We start from the raw sequence: 19,464 nt of genomic DNA, 5'->3' as shown, positions 1-19,464 counted from the left end.
CTCTACTTTCATATATTGTCTACATTTAACCTTCATTATACTATCGGATCAATTTACCCCTACCGTTATACTATCGGACCATATTTACCCCTACAATCAACAAACTTTTAAAAATATCCCTTGATCTGTTAAGTAATCTAAAATTTTCCAAATTCCTTTTATTTAAATCACTTGTTGTTCTTCTTCATTTTTCAATTTACATTACTTTGTTTATTCGGTTGTAGTATTTAATATTTTTTTCTCTTATATTTTTTTTTCTCTAATTCCGAAAGCAGCTAAATGTCAATTATTTCAAAAATAGTGGACCAAGAAGAACAACAAGTGATTTAAATAAAAGAAATTTGAGAGATTTTGGATTACTTAACAGATCAAGGGGTATTTTAAAAAATTTGCTGATTGTAGGGATAAATTTGACCCGATAGTATAACGATAGGGATAAATTTAGTTTGATAATATAACGGAGGTTAAATGAAGACAATATATGAAAATAGAGAGGTATATTTGGCCCTTTTCCCATTTATGAATGCCTTAAATTAATGCTCACTTATCAAACTCACCAACCCCTTTAAAGAATTCAGCAGCTAACCCCAGCTTACAGTACACTTCATAGTCCAAAGTCACTTCACATTTAAGAAAGAGAAAAAAATAAGAATCAACCAAAATAGCATACATTCACTGCTTAAATTAAAAACCGTCTGCAGATATATAGTATATATAATTTATATATAAAGTGTATATAATAAATGTATAATATATGTATATATAAAGAGAAAAAGAAGAATTAACAAAATTTTGGCTCGCCTTTGCTACTACAGGAGCTGCTTTTTTATGTCAAGAAGATCCAAGAATTTATACATAAATGAAAAAGTTTGCGTTTTTATTGTATTGTGCAGCGTAATATATCGACGGAGGAGATTCAATTGAACCCCATTCACTAAAGGTAGCTCCATCCCTGCCTTTCATGACTTGATTCGTTGTATATATACGTATATAAATTAAACATATTCTGAACTCATCGTACTATAAATTCTAGATTCGTCTCTTGTCAAAACTAACAAATGAAAATGCTTCGCTTTCTTCTCCTTATTCTTCTCTTCATTCTCCATTTCTCTCACTTTACCAAAGGGAAGAAACCAATCACTTCATCATCTTCATCCTCCACAGACCTTGTAAGTACATCTTGTTTCCATGCAAGTTACCCAAATATTTGCATTAAAACCCTCTCATCTTATAACTATGTCATTAACACCCCCACAGATTTAGCAAAAGCAGCTGTTAATGTCAGTTTTTCAAGAGCCAAAAAAGCTTCCAATTTCCTCATCAAACTGAAATTACAAAGCAAGAGAGAAAAAGGGGCACTTATTGATTGTATAGAGCAAATAGGTGACTCAATTGATGAGCTAAGAAAGGCTCTTTCTGAGCTAAAACATTTGCACAAAGGAAATGGTTTTAAGTTGCAAATGAGTAATTTGGAGACTTGGGTTAGTGCTGCTTTGACAAATGAAGATACTTGTCTAGATGGTTTCAAAGAAATTAATGGAAAAGTTAGATATGATGTGAAGAGAAAGATTACTAATGTTGCTAAGGTTACTAGTAATGCTCTCTACCTCATCAATCAACTTGACGTTAGAAGCTAGCGGATCCAGAATTTAAAGTTAACAGATTCAACCTTTAAGATTTTTAGCGTTTGAATCTGTTTTAATTTTGTTAAATTTTTAGTAATTTTCATATATATATTTCTATGTTTGGAGCGGAAAATATTAGTTTGTGTTGAACCTATTGAATCCATGCGAACCTTTGGTCCATCAAATGAATCTTGCTTGTATTAATTTTTTCTTTTTAAAGATTCTTGTGAGACACATTTATAAGCTACTGGAAATACTCTATTTTATGTTGATTGCTAGATTTCTGTTCCTAGTCTAACTCTGACTGTGTTGCTTTATTCGACAAATTTCTATGTTGGATCTAAAATTCAGATGTTTTACCCCTTGTCATTATTGAGAGGTCTGGAAAGGAGCAGAGGGATAAAGAAAAAGAAAAAAAGACTGCATTTGTCGGTGCAAACCTTTAACCTCCGCTAAAACTCACGGCGGATTTAAAATCTAAACTTTATACTTTTAAAATTTTTAATACTGAACATATTATTACTTTTGAAATTTCGATTTTTGTCTAAATTTTAGTGGTTTTCAAAATCTAAACTTTAAAGATCCATCCTTTAAAATTTTTAATACTGAACATATTATTAATTTCAAAATTTAAAATTTTGACATATTTATGGTGATTTCTGACGTCCCTACTGTAAAGGCTATATAGGAGCTTGTTAAAATTTGTGGCAAGGGAGATTTTGGGTGTCATGTCGAGGCAGCTTGAGGGGTCTGCATTACGACCGTTCGACCAAGGGTGTGTTTGGTATAACGCAAGAAAATATTTTCTTGAAAAACAAGTAGTAAATTAAGAAAAATAACTTCTCAAGAGTATTCATAAATAATTTAGATACAATAAACATGAAGCCATAAAACAGAAAACAGAAAATTGAAAATACAAAAAACAATTTTAAAAAAATATTTTTTGGGTGTGACGGGGTTGGGGTGGGTGGGTGGCACAGAAAATTAAAGTTGGAGGAGGTTGAGGTTAGATGTGAGGGTAGGTAGAGTTTTTGGAAAATATTTTCGTAACTTTTTCTAGGGAAGTCATTTTTCTCAAATTTCAGGAAAATGCGATATCTAGGAAAATATTTTTCAAACTATTTTGTGCAACCAAACAGTGGAAAATGGAAAAACATTTTTCAAAAAATATTTTCCTGTCATACAAAACACACCCCAAGATTACCCTTTTTTTTCCTGGGTGAAATTCAAAAATAGTCAGATTTACAAGTGGTAATTGAAAAATAGCCACAGTTTCAAAAGTAATCGAAATTTAGCCACTTTTCATGTAAAGATAAATCTGAACGAAAATACTGTTCAAAATCCGGAAAATATTCCAATATAATATACTGCAGTTCGAATTTTTTACATGTGAACTTCCAGCATAATATACTGGAGTTCCAGTATATTATGAATTTATACTGAAACTCCTTCATAATATACTGGAGTTCCAGTATAATATACTGGTCCAGCATAATATGCTGGAAGTTCATACACAGGTACCCCAATCTCTAGTATATTATGCTGAAACTTTCTGTGTGCTGGAATTCCAGCATAATATGCTGGAAGTTCATACACATGTGCACCAATCTCCAGTATATTATGCTGGAACTTTCCGTGTTGCAGCAAAATAATGGCTATTTTTCAAGGACTTTGCAAACGCTGGCTATTTTTCAATTATCAGTCCGAAAACCGGCTAGCCCGTGCTACTTTTACTTTTATCCCCCCTTAATGCATTAAGTATTGAAAACTATTGACCCAACTAATCCGATGCAATTAATCAACATTCGCCCCGGGGTAGGATCCATTAAAGAGAAGTGCACTCCACACCAAGAGTTTCTCAATTCTAGGCTTGAACCCGAAACTTATGACTACAATGTGAAGAAATCTCATTCATCCCACTCACATTCTTGAGTGGAACATCTAAGTCGAGAGTATTTAATATGATCCAGGAGCAATTAGTTGAGCCTTGAAGCAACAATAAAGTTATCTCCGTATGATTTTTAGGTCATGAGTTCGAGCCATAAAAGCAACCATTAATGCACCATTATTGTGCATTAGGATGGGTTGTTTACATCACAACCCTTGAGGTGCAGCCCTTCCCCCAACCCTGTGTGAATGCGAGGAGATGTGTTGTGCACCGGTCTGCCCTTTTCCAGGAACAATTAGTTCAATTTTCTACTGCTAGTTTATGCATCCATGTTGAGCTAAACATATATGATGATACAGAAAGTTTTGGTTGCAATAGAGCCTAGTGAAACCAACTAGTGTAATTTAAGGTTCTACATTTACCCCTGGACAAATGGAGAAAAGGAAAACTAAAGACTAAGAAGTGCAGGAAAACTCTAAACAAGCCAAAATTTAAAGTTTAAGAGAATAGTATTGTATTCCCCCAACAATTTCCAGATAACCAAGGAACCAGTAAGCAATCATTTTCTGGTGCCTAAGAAAATACGAGATCAGTTTAATGATCAAAAACAAGAATGTCACAGTAGCATGTCACAGTAAAATTAAAAGGAAATCCTTCGCGATTTCCCCTTCAGTTTTTAATGCTTGCTCCAATGATTATCTACAAGGAAACCTTCTCCCGCATGTCAACAAATTATGTTGCATAGGAAACGATATTACCAGTAAAATGAGGCCTTTTAGGAATTTCAGCTCCCATTGTAACTGGAAATTAAGGACTAATGGATTTTCCTGACAAAAAAAAAAAGGATATTGTTATGACAATATAGACATCAAGATATCTGTTTTCACATAGAAAAGGAAGAAACAAAAAAGGGGGTGTCCGGGGGATATTTTTCCTTTGAAGTTAGAATCGCGAAGAAATAAGTTTAACTTTTTTCCATAAGCAAGAAACAAGTTTTTAACTTGATTGCTTTAACCCTATACCAGATATCAAAATCATCTACGATATGGTTCATTTGCTAAGAGTAACAATCTCCTTGCCATAGGTTATAATATCAAAGTGTGATGCTCATGACGGAGGGTGGGCTGAAGAGGGCGGGTCAAGCAGGACTGACAGACTTCTAGGCTGACGAGCTTCTGAAGAAGGGGTGCACATGTCACCTTAGGCGAATCCTACATCGGAATGGGAGAGGAAAGTGAAGTGCGTTATAAGGCATGGTACAAGTTCACATGGTATGCGCGCTTTTGAGGCTCGAGGTGGCGTAGCCCAAAAGGGACAAATCCGTGCGAGCCTAGGCCCAAAGCGGACAATACGTGCCATGGTCTTGGGTCGTGACAGGAAGTCACTAGAATAAAAATCATCTCAACTCATAGCATCCTGCAATTCCCAGACTAAATCCTTATTTTTACATTTTCAAGAAAAGGAAACCGTCTAATCAAACAATACGGACCTGTTTTAATGGTTAATTCTTGTTTGCCAAATAAAAAGTTATGGATCAAATATTGGGGATTTTGAAAAGATTTCTTGAGTTTACTTGCTGAAGATACTGTTCTTAGTTTCTTGAACATAAGCCTTTGCTATGTTGCTAAGGAATCAACAGTTCTTTCTTTTACTCCCACTGGAGATTCTTAACTTCTTCAGCAACAAAATTGAAATCTGACTTGGGGAGTGAAATTCCATTTCTGTTTTCAGTAGAAACAATATTGAGCTCCTTTTATTAAGCTAGTTTCTTTCTGATTCCTTAGCTACATCTTTAGGGTGATAAAATTCAACCTTCAAATGCCCTCTTTCTTCTTTTATTTTCCCATCTTCCTCAATAAACAACACTTATAACTGAATTACGCTCCACTTAAACTACGTTCCACCTAGAATTACTAACTGTCCTTGCTTATAAAATCAAGGTAAAAATCAACAAGGATAGACGCCTACATACCTTTGGATGTACCAATGTTGTCACCGATATCTACTTGTAAGGAGCAAATAAGATCGATGAATTATGGCCACCAAATCCAAATGAGTTAGATAATGCCACCTTAACATCCAATCTTTCTTTTTTGGGACCAACGAGTAAATTTGTATCCTGTTGCATGAATATAGATATCATCAAATGCCAAATTGTTGGTCAAACACTAAATTGTTGCAAGAGTTGAACCAAGAGAGATAACATAAGATATGCATCACATTCATGTCAAAAAGAGAAATGTTTTCATAATATGATAGAAAAATTGAAACAGCAGATCAATGCAAGTGATATGAACCAACTTATCAGTTTGATTGATTATTTCACAAAAGACTCCATGTTTAGCCAAATTTTGTTATAAAGAAATAGAATTAAGATAGCTTCAAATCTGCCTTAATCTAGCAACTGAGATTATGAATCAAGCTCAAACGAACAAAAACAATTGACAATGCAATGAAAAGAGAGCCATACCACACCCTCTTCTGGGTTTTCAAGATTTATATTTGGATGAACCCATCCACTTCGTATTGCCTACAAAATCGTTTAAACTCTCGGTCAGATGCAAGCAATAGAATTTTTAGAATCATCAGCACAGAAGAAACATGTTTAAAATGGTATTGAGAAAGATACAGTAACCAACAATCATATGGACGAGCTGTCCAACATCTAGGTTCAATCTGACAACATTATCTTTTTTTTCATAAGTCAATCTGATAACATTATCATTTATCACAAGCAATTGCAATTAAAAACATAATTTCACATAAGGTTGCAGTAAATTTCCACGGAAAAGACAATCTTCATTGTCCTTCCCACAATCTACGCAGATTTTATAACTAATGAGATTCCACCACGAAAGTTGGATCCGGCAATCAAGACTGTCAAATTCAATAGGGATCTTTACACAAAAAACCAGCCAGATTCACTATTTAACTTTTCTAGCCAGTATACGCAGCTTATCCACTGATTATACATGGTTATACACATATTATACATGGATTAACATATATTATTCATCCGCCGGCTATTTTTAGTTTAAACAGTTGGATAGACGGCTATTTGGGTTAATTCTTCAATTCAATAACACTCCTCAGCACCTGTAAACTGCAAAGAATTATGAAAGTAGCAGAGAAATAATCGTTGAGTTATCTCAAAAATGGCTATTCAAATTCATATTTTTGCAAACATATAAGTTATTTAGATGATGTCTTAAACAAGAAACTAGAAGAAACAGCAATCAAGTAGCAGCACTACTTCAAGGAATGTGCAATAAAGCTACCTGAACAGTTGCTACTGCCTCGACAGCACCAGCAGCGCCTAGCAGGTGACCGATCATAGACTTCGTAGAGTTCACTCGTAACTGCAAAACATAGAGTAGCAACTGATTAAATAGCTGAAAGAAAACCCTGAAGAAACAGGCATAAACGACAGTAGTTGAGGAAAAAATCTGACCTCTGGGTTCTGACCAAAACAATGTACTAGAGCTTGGTACTCTCTGAGATCCCCCGCCGGTGTGGATGTGGCATGTGCATTAATGTAGTTCACATCTTCCTTGGATATACCAGACTGAGCTAAGGCCTTTTCTATGCATAAGATAACGCCGGCTCCTGCTTATTTGTGGAAAATGAAGAGTTCGAGTTAATTTATTAACTAATATAGTTCAATCTACATTACACACAAAAACAAGAGATCATGCATTTCTTATTAAGTTAAGCTCCCTTTGCTTCAAACGGAGCAACAAATTTTTGAAATTGAGATTATGCAAAAATCTTAGACCTTGGAGAAAAAAGACTGGTAATAGAACTATTGTTAGTGCAACTCAAACCAAAAAGTGATAAAAGAAACGGAAATTTGGAAACAATATTAGGCTCAAGAAGAATCAGGGATAGCAATTTACAATTTCCGCGTGTCCATTATTAATTATAAGTTGTGAGAAAAGCAATACAAACACTACAAACAAGAATGGCTAAACAGAGAAGGGCGACTTTATGTCATTGATGCAACCCGTGATGTTGAAAGGCAAATCTTATAAAATGCCAAAGTAACGCTTATATAATTATCTGGATAGGGGAATTTCAGAAACTAAGAGAAAAAATTACCTTCAGGATGAGGCTCTGTCATGTGATAAGCATCACAAGTAAAGCTTCCACCAAGAAATTCAGCATAGATAGTTGCACCTCTTCTCTGCTCATTCAGACAATGAAATTAAAAGGGCATATCTTACATAATTATCTGGCTATGGATCTTCTTTCTAATTTTTCTCTTTTATTTAAGAATCATGAGGAGGCTGAAGAAGAAAAGCAATCTAATATACTTAATAAATCACCTTGGCATGCTCAAGTTCTTCTAGAAGCAGTACTCCGGCTCCTTCACCCATGACAAACCCATCACGATTCTGCCCAAGATCAAAATGAAAATATGCAGTCATTTTATTTATCCCCACAATTGGATTAAAGCAAGTACTCTAGAATTAGCATTTCTATTCCAGATAAAATTAGTGCATTTCCAACTAGACAGCAGTACGAGAACAAGACGAAAAGAATTACAGGACATTACACTATCCCAAGGCCGAGAAGCTCGAGTAGGGTCACTGTTTCTCTGGGAAAGCGCTCTGCATGCAACAAAACCTCCCAATCCTGCAGAAAGTTAAAATCACTTGGAAACAAATAACTTAGCTTGCTAAACTAATACAGAAAAGACACAGGATACATACCAATTGGTATAATTACTGCATCAGATCCACCACAGAGCATCACATCCTGCAAGTTTTCAGTAGCAAAAGGAGAACACAAACTATTAAGGGATAATTATATTTTTGGTCCGCCCTAAAAAATAATAGCTGGAAAATGTACATGTTTTGTATATTAAGTATACATATACATAATCAGTGCATATGTTTTGTATATCTGCGCTAGCGTCTGTAATTAGTTTCAGCCGACGGGCCAAAAATGAAAAAAGCCCAACTATTAAAGCATGTTATTGGTTGGGAGTCCTCCCTTAGACATAAAGAAGCTTTGTAAATCAACATAAGATAATAAGGAAAGCTATGCTATTGAGAACTCTTTAATGACATAAGTAAAGAAACTTACAGCTTCACCTCTAATGATATGGTTAGCAGCATTCAATATGCAAAAGTTGCTCGTCGCACATGCCGTTGAAATTGAATAATTTGGACCCATCCATCCCTGCAGTTTAATTTACAAATAAACACAGAATAAGGACTTTCTTTTGACAATAAAACATAGATAACGCAAAAAATTATAATATATTGGCTAACCAAGTCCATGGCAAGCATCGCAGAGCCCATGTTTGTAGTGGCAAATGGTACACAAAAAGGATTCATCTTCTTATAAGAAATCCTTAAAGATTCTATTGCGTCATTGAAGACCTACAATTCAAGCAACAGTCAAGAAAATAGACTTAAAAAAAATTAACTTAGCCAACCAATCAGAACAATATTTATTTAAGAAAATAAAGAGGATCACCTTCATCCCACCCATAGCAGAGCCAATCAAAACTCCACACTTTGTTTTATCCAATTCTTCCATTACGTCTTCAGTAATTCCACCGTCTGATAATGCCTTCTTACCAGCTGTTAACATGTAAAGCATGAACTTGTCCATTCTTTTAGAAAGTTTAGGCGCAACCCAGCCAGCAGTAGAGAAAGACTTGATCTCTCCAGCAATTCTCTGCAATTGCACCTCTTTATTAACATCTAAAATACTAGAGTCAGAGAAAAAACAACCCAAGAAGCAGACGTACTGTTGGAAAATGCGAACAATCAAAAGCTTCTATCTCGCTTATGCCACTGACACCCTGGAGCAGGTTTTCATAGAACACATCAGGGTCATGACCAATTGGCGTGACCACCCCCATCCCGGTCACAACCACTCGCCTTTCCTTGGTTGGCGGTTTCTTCTTTGATGTAACTTCCATCACTGGTTGTACAGCAACAGCCCTTATGCCACCTAGTACAAGGATGGGCACAAAACGTCAAAATTTATGCAAGGTAGTAGATAAATCTAACGGAATTTTCATTAGAAAGATGACATTGAAATTACATTCTTGAGACTAGATTATAAACAGCTATGTATTTAAAAGGAAAAAAAAATCAAACATGCAAAGGTTGATTCCTTCTTAGGTATGAGAATACACACTAGTGGTAGGCTGAAGAAACAGCCAACAAAACAGAGAGACGTTCACTTACTGAGAAAAAAAGAGAAGTTCGCACAGACTAAACTACAACCAAATTGCACAACAACTGGCAATCATGTCCACAAAATAACAAAGTACTCCCTCCGTTCCAATTTATACATACCAATCTCTCCATAACGGGACACACCAAAATATTAGACACCATCTCATTTCTATAAAAAGAAATTGCCAATATCAAGATTCAAATTCATTAAACTATTCAAATTTTGAACTTTGATGTGATGTTCTCTCTATCAAACCAATTTTTCAAACCATTACTTCAACATTTTTCTTTTACTATCACTAATATAATATGTAAATCAAATCAACTTCGTATCCAATCAAATACCGCCATATAAAATAAGACAAAAGCAGTAGATGACAACTGACAAGGGCGAGGCTAAATTTCTATCATACCCAACCTCCCCAACCGGGGACTAAAAGCCATAAGCCACTGCAAAAATTTGCTTTTTCAAGTGGCAAAAGGGGAAAATAAGATTTGATTTTTCAAGTTGTAAAAAGGGGAACAAGAAGTAAATTCCCATCTGTATAAGTTTTGGTGGCAGGTACTCGATATCTGTGCTCACATGATTGGGAGATATGCTATAGAAGATAACAGTTTACCCGGTGAAATAGTCGAGATGCAGGCAAGCTGGCCGAGACATCACACTCAATTTAAAAAAAGGAAAGAGAGAGAGAACACACAGAGACAGCAGTAGCACCTGTATAACCTTTAAATTTAAGAACTCTACACAGAATCTTCAGTATAAGAATATGCCATGCACCACTAGAATAGATACTCAAACATGTATAAGAGCTCCAATTTTGTTAAAATCCAATTCAATCAAACTGAATGAAAAACGAATCAGGAAAATGACACAATTAGCATCCCTGAACCTAAAATAAAACAAATTAAAGACTATAAATCAGGATTACCTGAAGTGGGATTGCGCCTGTGTTTACTCCTCCAACATCCAAAGATTGAAGAACACTCGTTTCTCACTAAACAAGAATTGGAAAATGAAAGGCCATTGCAAGTCTTATTCCTATTAAAAAAGTTCTTCTCTTGCTCATTTTCACAAGCAGCTGACATGCATGCAGCTATTGACCATGACGATACAGTCGATGCAGACATTCTTGGGTCCAATTTCCAATCAAAACTCAAATCTTTTTCTTTATAATACCATCAAAAAATCAAATCTTTTTCAAATGGGTATCTTTAGAATGAAGTAAAAAGTGGTGCAAAGAGCGAGATTAAAGAAATGAGTGGCATTTTATTTGTGGGGTTTGCTTAAATCTGAGAAAACTTAAAAGAAAACAAAAGTGGTGTTGTTTTCTTGGATCTCTGTGCCACAACAAAACTCAACAGACGCCAAGTTTCAATTTTTATTTATTGTATTTTTATTTTTATTTTTTTTCTCCCACATAAAAAGACAAAAGAGAGAGACTCAGAAAAGCTAAGTAATTTAACAAAATTATTTGATTAATGGACACTAGGCTAATGCCCTCATGACCTGTCATAAATTTGAAACAAGAATTTTATTTTACTAATAACAAAAGCATATTAGCCTAGAAAAATTTTATAAGATGATCATAGGACGAAGCTACGTGTCTTAAAGGGCGTTCAACTAATCATTTTTCGTCGAAAAATTATATTACGTATATAGATAAATTATTAGTACTAGATTTTAGAGGTATATATTAAACGGTCTTTATCGGAGAATATTTTTTTACTTCTTTTATATTTGAACATCTTTAAAAATATTACTGATTTTGCCCTTAGGTAGGTGGGTGGGGTGGGGAGGTGACTGTAGTTGATGGTGGTGAACAATGTGAAAAGGTCAAATATAGAATCTTAAAAAAAAACTTTGCTGACTGACTTTTGGATTGTGAGTAGTAATTACTAGTGTGTAGTGTTGTGTGGCTTTTGCTTTGCTTTATATTCTAGCCTAGAAATTTGGGCAGGAGCTAAAAAAAACAAGTACTACTACTAGTTATTGCTAGAGGTATTAAATACATTAGACAATCTAATATACATTAACGGATTGTTTGGTAGGGTATATAAGAACAATATTGAATAGCGTATATTTGTAATGTTGGGATTAATAATATTGAGATTAGTTATGTTGAGATTATTTCTTATCGACTGTTTGCTCTGATATATTAAAGATTTTGAAAGGGAAATTTTGTTGTTATACATTCTTATTCATATATTAAAAATTATGGTATTGTTAATATCACAGTTTCTTACTTATAAGAATAGTATCGAATATGGTGTATAATTAATACAAGTATTTACGTAGGTTGAAAAACACTACTCTCTCCGGTCCACTTTAAAGGTTTGTTTGGAAAGCCACCAGGTAATTAGAATTGGTGTAATTACTAGGGTAGTAATTACGCAGCCTAGTAATTCCACTATCTAGTAATTACGATGACATGTTTGTTTGTCACAACGAAATTACAGTGCAATTACAAGCGTATTGTTTGGTTACACAAGTGTAATTACACAGTTAGATTACATTTTAAATAAATTATCAAAACTTAAAAGTTAAATATAGTAAATATATGCCTATAAATAATTCTTTTAAGTATAAATGATATTAGATTTGGTATTTAAGATACATATTTTTTCTTGAATATACACTAATTAGTAATCATATATTTATAACTAATATTGTAAAAATAATTTTTATATATATTTTTCAAATTAATAATATTGAGTTTAATTAATTATAAAAACTAAAAATATATATTGTAAGAACATCATGGAATATATGCTTGATAAAATAAATTAATATTTATAAATATAATGTCATAATATTATATAAATATTTGACAAAACTAATCTATCAATTCTAGCTAAAAAATGAACAACATGCAATGTGAAATAACAAGTCAATACTACTAAAACAAGTAAATAAGAACCATAAGTATAACACAATTTCAAAATCCCAAAAAAAAAACTTAAACATATGTCAAATTCCGACATAATAAAAATAAATTCTAATACAACTTAAAGATTAGGAAACATAATAAGTTTATAACATCATGCAACAATGAAATTCTACTTTAATGACATCACTCATTATATGTCAAATTTGTTAATGACTCATTATTGCTAATATTAGGAGGTGTAGTTTCAAAAACTAGAATAATAACGATGTTACGCTAAATGAAGAAAATAAAATAAATAATAAATAAAATATACGAGCAATTACATTGAATCTTGAATCACAAGAAGTAAAGGTAGAGAAATAAAAGATAAAAAATGTACAAAACATATATTTTAAAATTAAAAAGTAAAAATAAAAGAAAAAAATAAAATAAGGGAAATAAAAAGTTATCAAGTAAATTAAAATAAAAACAAAAAGGAAAGAAATTAAAAAGTAACCTTGTAATTATACTGTGTAATTACCACCAATTCTCACCTCCCCCTTGATAATTGGAGAGTGTAATTATACCTCTCCAATTACATGCAGACCAAGTAATTACTTGGCTAGACAAACATGCCTAACTGTTTAATTACATCCAATTACACCCAAATCCAATTCCTATGTGGCTTTCCAAACAGGTTCTAATTAAATTTTTGGTTGTTTTCACACATATTAAGAAATTCACCTTTTAGTATTAATTGACAATGAGAATGACTATATTAACCTTAATTTGTTCGTTGAAAATATCACAAATATTCATAAACTCTTTACTCCAAGGGCAACTTTGAAAAAAAGAACTTAAATTCTTCTTGATATCTGAAAAATTCAAATATTGTGGATCACAAGAAAAAAGACCTAAAATCAATTAAAGTAAACCGAAGGGAGTACCAAACAAGAAATTAATAAAACCAAAACTAATACATATATTATTATTTTTAATACATCCTACGAAACGACCCCTAAATACATTAGATTCCTGTCTAGAATATGTTGCTAAGTTTTTTTTCTTGTTTTGACTCTTAAGAACTATATGGGCAACCCTACTTGCACTTTGGCCCGGGAAATGCATGAATTTGAGCATTGAATAAAAGCTGCCTGAATTTGCCGCAATATAATGAAACATGACTTGTTTCTGCAACTACCTTATCTATTCCTCTTAAAAGCTTAGCATTCAACTAACCAATTTTCAAGTTGGCAAAAGAAAAAACTCAAAGTTACATAGTCATTTATATGTCAAAAAATGTAATCCCTTACTCCATAAATGAACTGTAATTAAAGGATTTAGATTATATATGTTGATAGTGTAAAGAATTTATACAATACATGTGTTGATTAACCGATTGTAGGTGATTAATACACTATTTTCAGGTTACTATATCAACTTCCTAGGAAAAGTTATTTGTTATTATAAGTCAATAACAACCTAATAGTGCGAAAATGAACAAAGCTTAAAAACCCATAATTAAATTATAAACCTTATGTTAAAGACAATACACTTATTCGTTTGTTTACATGCAATATGAATAAGCATTTATTTTCCTTCCTCTATTTTTTACGCTAGCCATGATTTCCAACCAAGTGATTTAGGAAATTCCGTGAGCACTACATATGTCTTTCTTAAACCTCAATCTTACGTAGTACTATTAATTTTCAAACCTCATTCTACTGGACTCACTGTTCTTGGCTCGAATTTTATTTATACGCACACGTTCAATTTCAACCATCTCGATCCTCTAAAGTTTTATATCGTTTATAATAAAACTACACACATTCTGAATCCATTAACCATAAATTTTAGATTCGTCACGTTGGACAATTTTTTTGGGAATTATAGACATGACCATATATGAGATCTGCATAGTCTCTCTTGTGAATTACAAACACGTAACAAGTTGCTAAATTATTCAAATTAAAGTGGGTAAGACTAAAACCAACTTTATTATATTCAACTTCATCACACAATTGATTCCTGCCAATAAATCAGCCCCAAGCCTTCTCTCACTGTTTACATTTCTCAACTGTCTAACGTCCTAGTGACAAATTCAATAAATTTAACTTGAAGAACGGAGGGTTATAAGCCAAGAATCGAGAGGAGTAGACTTTAACAATGAAATTCTAGCTGTATAATTAAACAACAACGAAAATATAGGCCGTGTATTCCCACAAATGGGATCTGAGCAGGGTATAATATATACACACTTTACTCTTATCTTGTGCAGGTAAAAAGACTGTTTTCGATAAACCCTCAGCTTAAGTCAAACATCAATGTTTGATCCAAAATATAGATCTTGGTTCAACCAATTAGATTTAGATAAAGAAGAATCAATCTTAGCAAATAATAATATCCAAATGAAAATGTTATCAGTTTTATGACAGATAATATGTATATTTGACCGAATGGTAATGAATTGGAGCACTAATAACAGTATTCAATGATCCAAAAAGATGGAAGATAGCATTTGTCACGACCCCAAATCCACTAGTTGTGATGACACCTAACCCAACCCGCTAGGTAAGCCAACTAATAACCATCCATTTTCAATAATATTAATAAGACAATTGAACAAAAAGAATTATCTGAATCTTATACATTTCCCCCAAGAACTGGTAGTACAAATCATGACCTTCTAAGAATAGAGTTTACAAAGCGGAAATGAAATAAATACATCGTCTGTTTGAAAAGTACATAAACAAAGTTTTACAGATCTAAAGCTACCACGAACAAGAGGAAGCTACAACCGGGACGCAGGTACATCTTCAATCCAGCTCCCATCGATCACAGCAACATCTGCACGCAAGGTGCAGAAGAGTAGTATGAGTACAACCGACCCCATGTACTCAATAAGTAACAAACCTAACCTTAGGTTGAAAGTGGTGACGAGCTTGTACCAAGGTCGGGTCCACACCAATAGCCAACAACAATCCATAACAACTTAAAGCAAATAATACAAGAAGTAACTCAGAGATAAAAATGCTCAGCAAAATCATGATTTCTGAAAATGATTCTGCCTTTCAAGTACATCAGTGAAAACCCAAATCGTTTACCGAAGTTGTCAAAAATATGAATAAGTTTGAAACAATAATTTTTCCCAAAATTCTTTCAATAATAATTAAGATATTTTATTTTCTTTTCAGATAAAAAGTGTGAAATACCTCTCTATGTCCACATATCAATGTGTGTAAAAAAAGTCATGGATGACGTGATACCGTACAGCATGAGAAAAAATGTATCTTTATGCCTGTATGTCATGTGAACATGCCAATGCCATGTATCTCAGAGATAAATCATGTACTCACACTCTCAGAGTACTCAATCTCATTGTCTCACACTTTACACTCACTATGCTCAAGGCTCAGCACCCTCAATCACTCAATGCTATACAATACCTATTGCGGCGTGCAGTCCGATCCATATATGACCATAAGACTCATTACGGCGTACAACCCGATCCACATATATATAGTCGACTGCGCTCACTAGGGGTGTGCAGACTCAAGAGGGGCTCATTCAGGCCAAGCGCTATATTGCTGCGGCGTGCAGCCCGATCCAATATTATTGTGACGTATAACCCGATCTAATAGTGTATATATATATATATATATATATATATACACACTATTGGATCGTGCAACCCGAAGGCTCATTGCGGCGTGCAACCCGATTCATATAAAATATAATCAATATAATATGCTGCGACGTACAACTCGATCCCAAAAAATCACTCTCACTCAGGCCCTCGGCCTCACTCAGTCATCAATATCTCCAGTCTCACTCACGGGCTCACAATGTCATGAAACTAGCCCGACAACAATGATATGATGTATCAATAAATAATATCTGAGACTAAGATGTGGTATGAATGCATGAATATGACTGAGTACGAAATATCAATGAAATCAGTGAGATGACAGTAAGAAACGACCACTATGGGTCCAAACAATATTGTCATAAAGCCTAAACATGATATCTAGCATGATTGACAGCTCAATTACTTTATCACATGGTGAAAACATGGATATCAACAAAATAGGGCCACTATTTAGTGCCATGAAAACAACAAAGTCCCAATTCACATGGTGCACACCCACACACCCGTCACCTAGCATGTGCATCACCTCAACACAAATCACATAACACGTATTTCGGGGTTTCATACCCTCAGCTCCAAAATTAGAAGAGTCACTTACCTCGAACAAGCTAATTCCAACACCGAGCAAGTCAAGTGATGTTCCAAAATACCATATCATGCGTTCCGACCTCCGAATGGCTCGAAGCTAACCAAAAACAACTCAAATACATCAAACAATGCTAAAGGAACCAATCCCGATTGAAAAGGATCAAATCTTGAATCAAAAGCCCAAATCGGCAAAATGCCCAACCCGGGCCCACACCTTGGAACCCGATAAAATTTATAAAATCCAATAACTCATTCAATTACGAGTCCAACCATACTAGTTTCACTCAAAGCTGACTCCAATTCGATGTTCAAAACTCAAAAATTCATATTATGAAACTTTAGGCCAAAACCCCCAATTTTCTCTATAAAATTCACAATCCAATTAGAAAAAATGAAGGTAGATTCGTGATATAAGATCAAAAATGAGTAGAGAACACTTACCCCAGTCCACAAGATGAAAATTGCTCCAAGAATCGCCTCAATTCGAGCTTGAAAATGTTAAAATAAAGCCAAAATCACGAACCCTTGTATTTGTCATTTTGCCCAGCACTTTCGCATATGCGGCACATTAGTCGCTTATGCGGCGTCGCATTTGCGATCAAAACACGCTTCTGCGAAGAAGCACTGGAGGTCTGCCTTCGCACCTGCGGTATAATACCCGCATCTGCGTACTCGCAGGTGCGCGCCCACTTGTCGCTTCTGCGCTTCCAATCCGCTTATGCGCTCAACTCACCGCATTTGCGCCTTCGCAGATGCGAAGCAATCTCCGCTTCTGCGGAACCCTGCTCCCAGAAATATTTCCACTCCTTCGACTCCTTCATCGCTTCTGCGACCCTCGCACCTGCGCAAATCAGCCGCAGGTGTGGTCACACTAGAACCAGCAATAGCAACATTGAAGAAAATGATCTGAAATCAATCTGAAACGCGTCCGAACCCCTCGGGACCCCGCCCGAATATACCAAAAATTCCAATAACATAACACGGACCTACTCGAGGCCTCAAATCACGCATAACAATATCAAAACGATGAATCGCACCTCAAATCGAAATCTATGCACTTTGAACTTTAAAATTCAATAACTCGTGCCGAAACATAGCAAATCAATCCGGAATGATTTCAAATTTTGCGCACAAGTCCCAAATAACATAAAGAAGCTATTCCAATTCCCGGAATCACAATCCGAATTCGATATCAAAAAGTCCACTACCGGTCAAACTTTCCAAAATTTCAACTTTTGCCATTTCGAGCCAAATTCAACTACGGGCCTCCGAATCATAATCCGGACACGCTCCTAAGTCCGAAATCACCCAACGGAGTTAATGGAACAATCAGAACTCTGTTCCCGATTCAAATTCACAAAAAGTGAAACTTGGTGAACTCTCCCAATTTAAAGCTTCAAACTTAGAATCATTCTTTCAAATCAATTCTGAATAACCTGAAAACCAAACCGACGATTCACATAAGTCATATTACATCATACAGAGCTACTCATGCCCTCAAACAACCGAGCGAAGTGTAAATGCTCAAAATGACCGGTCGGGTCGTTACATCTTCCTCCACTTAAATATATGTTCGTCCTCGAACGTATCCAGAGTTGTTCTCAAAGCCATCAAACTGCCGTATAACCTTGCCATGCACATACCCGGGGGTGATCCCATGTCATATCCCATATAGGTCCGATAACATAACATAACTGAAATTTCTCAATTCAACCTAGCCCACAAGCCTTCAAATCATATTTCCAACATCCGAAATTTCTTATAAGATCAAAATTTCGCATCTACATACCGTATAAGTCTGAACAAGATATACCAAAAGTCGTAACCATAACTCAAATACTCAAATTCAAATACCACATAGCTCAAATGCTCGAAGCAATGATTTCTAATCACATTAGCTGTTCAAATCAACCCAATGCCGGTAATAAACCTCATATCAAACAAAATCTCGTTCTAAAATCTTCGTACACTGCCGATGATGAAAGAAACATGCAGAACTCATAACCATTCATCAGATCAACCAGTCATGGAATTCCCTCTCATTCGACAATAACTATAGCAAATTCTAAGCCGACTTTCGATATCATCCTTCCAAACATATTGTAATCAATTCCGATAGTATCCACCTTAGGTCCAATGATCTCATCTCATCCAACATGACCACTCTAGTGACATGCCACATCAATACAATCTGACGCCATAACCCGTGTAATCCGTGCACCAATAAGCAACCTTCCAAATATACTCAAATCATGGGAAACTGATTCAGATGGGAGAACTATCCCGCAAGCTCCACAAGTACCACCACAACGCAATGCTAAGAACCTATCACACACCGTAGAACCAAAATACACGAATCTAACACAAAGGATCAGATCTTAACATAACTCTGCTACAATGCGTGACCCTATCCAAATACTGGTCTATATGAAATACCTCAAGCCAGCCTACTAAAAATCAATAACCATGCGCAATTCGACATCAAGTACTCCAAGTGCATTACCATAACCATGGAGAAGAAAATGACACAATCCCACACAAAACCCGAAAGAACATAACCAATACTCCATCAACCAAGCAATACCCAATACTCTTCTCGCTCAAATTTCGCTATAAAGGCCCAATAGAACCGCATCATATGTGCATA

The 19,464-nt window shown here is 34.8% G+C and overlaps 2 protein-coding genes across 2 annotated transcripts; one reads left to right on the top strand and one right to left on the bottom strand.

The window, feature by feature from the left end:
* Window positions 1-1,057: 1,057 nt before the first annotated feature.
* Window positions 1,058-1,897, top strand: LOC104085102 (pectinesterase inhibitor 3-like). Its single transcript, XM_009589059.4, has one exon. The coding sequence runs from the start codon at window positions 1,059-1,061 to the stop codon at window positions 1,635-1,637; it is 579 nt and encodes a 192-aa protein (XP_009587354.1). The 5' UTR covers window position 1,058; the 3' UTR covers window positions 1,638-1,897.
* A 2,106-nt stretch (window positions 1,898-4,003) lies between these two features.
* Window positions 4,004-11,060, bottom strand: LOC104085101 (3-oxoacyl-[acyl-carrier-protein] synthase II, chloroplastic-like). The gene is made up of 14 exons (XM_009589057.4): window positions 10,643-11,060; window positions 9,275-9,480; window positions 8,998-9,201; window positions 8,790-8,900; window positions 8,602-8,697; window positions 8,226-8,271; window positions 8,069-8,148; window positions 7,839-7,907; window positions 7,612-7,696; window positions 6,965-7,119; window positions 6,792-6,872; window positions 5,984-6,043; window positions 5,486-5,632; window positions 4,004-4,340 (listed from the first exon to the last, which is right to left on the bottom strand). The coding sequence occupies exons 1-13, from the start codon at window positions 10,839-10,841 to the stop codon at window positions 5,516-5,518; spliced, it is 1,509 nt and encodes a 502-aa protein (XP_009587352.1). The 5' UTR covers window positions 10,842-11,060; the 3' UTR covers window positions 4,004-4,340; window positions 5,486-5,515.
* Window positions 11,061-19,464: the final 8,404 nt, after the last annotated feature.

This window comes from Nicotiana tomentosiformis, chromosome 6 (assembly GCF_000390325.3).
Source record: "Nicotiana tomentosiformis chromosome 6, ASM39032v3, whole genome shotgun sequence".
NCBI lineage: Eukaryota > Viridiplantae > Streptophyta > Magnoliopsida > Solanales > Solanaceae > Nicotiana > Nicotiana tomentosiformis.
This window is presented reverse-complemented; position numbering and strand designations above follow the sequence as displayed.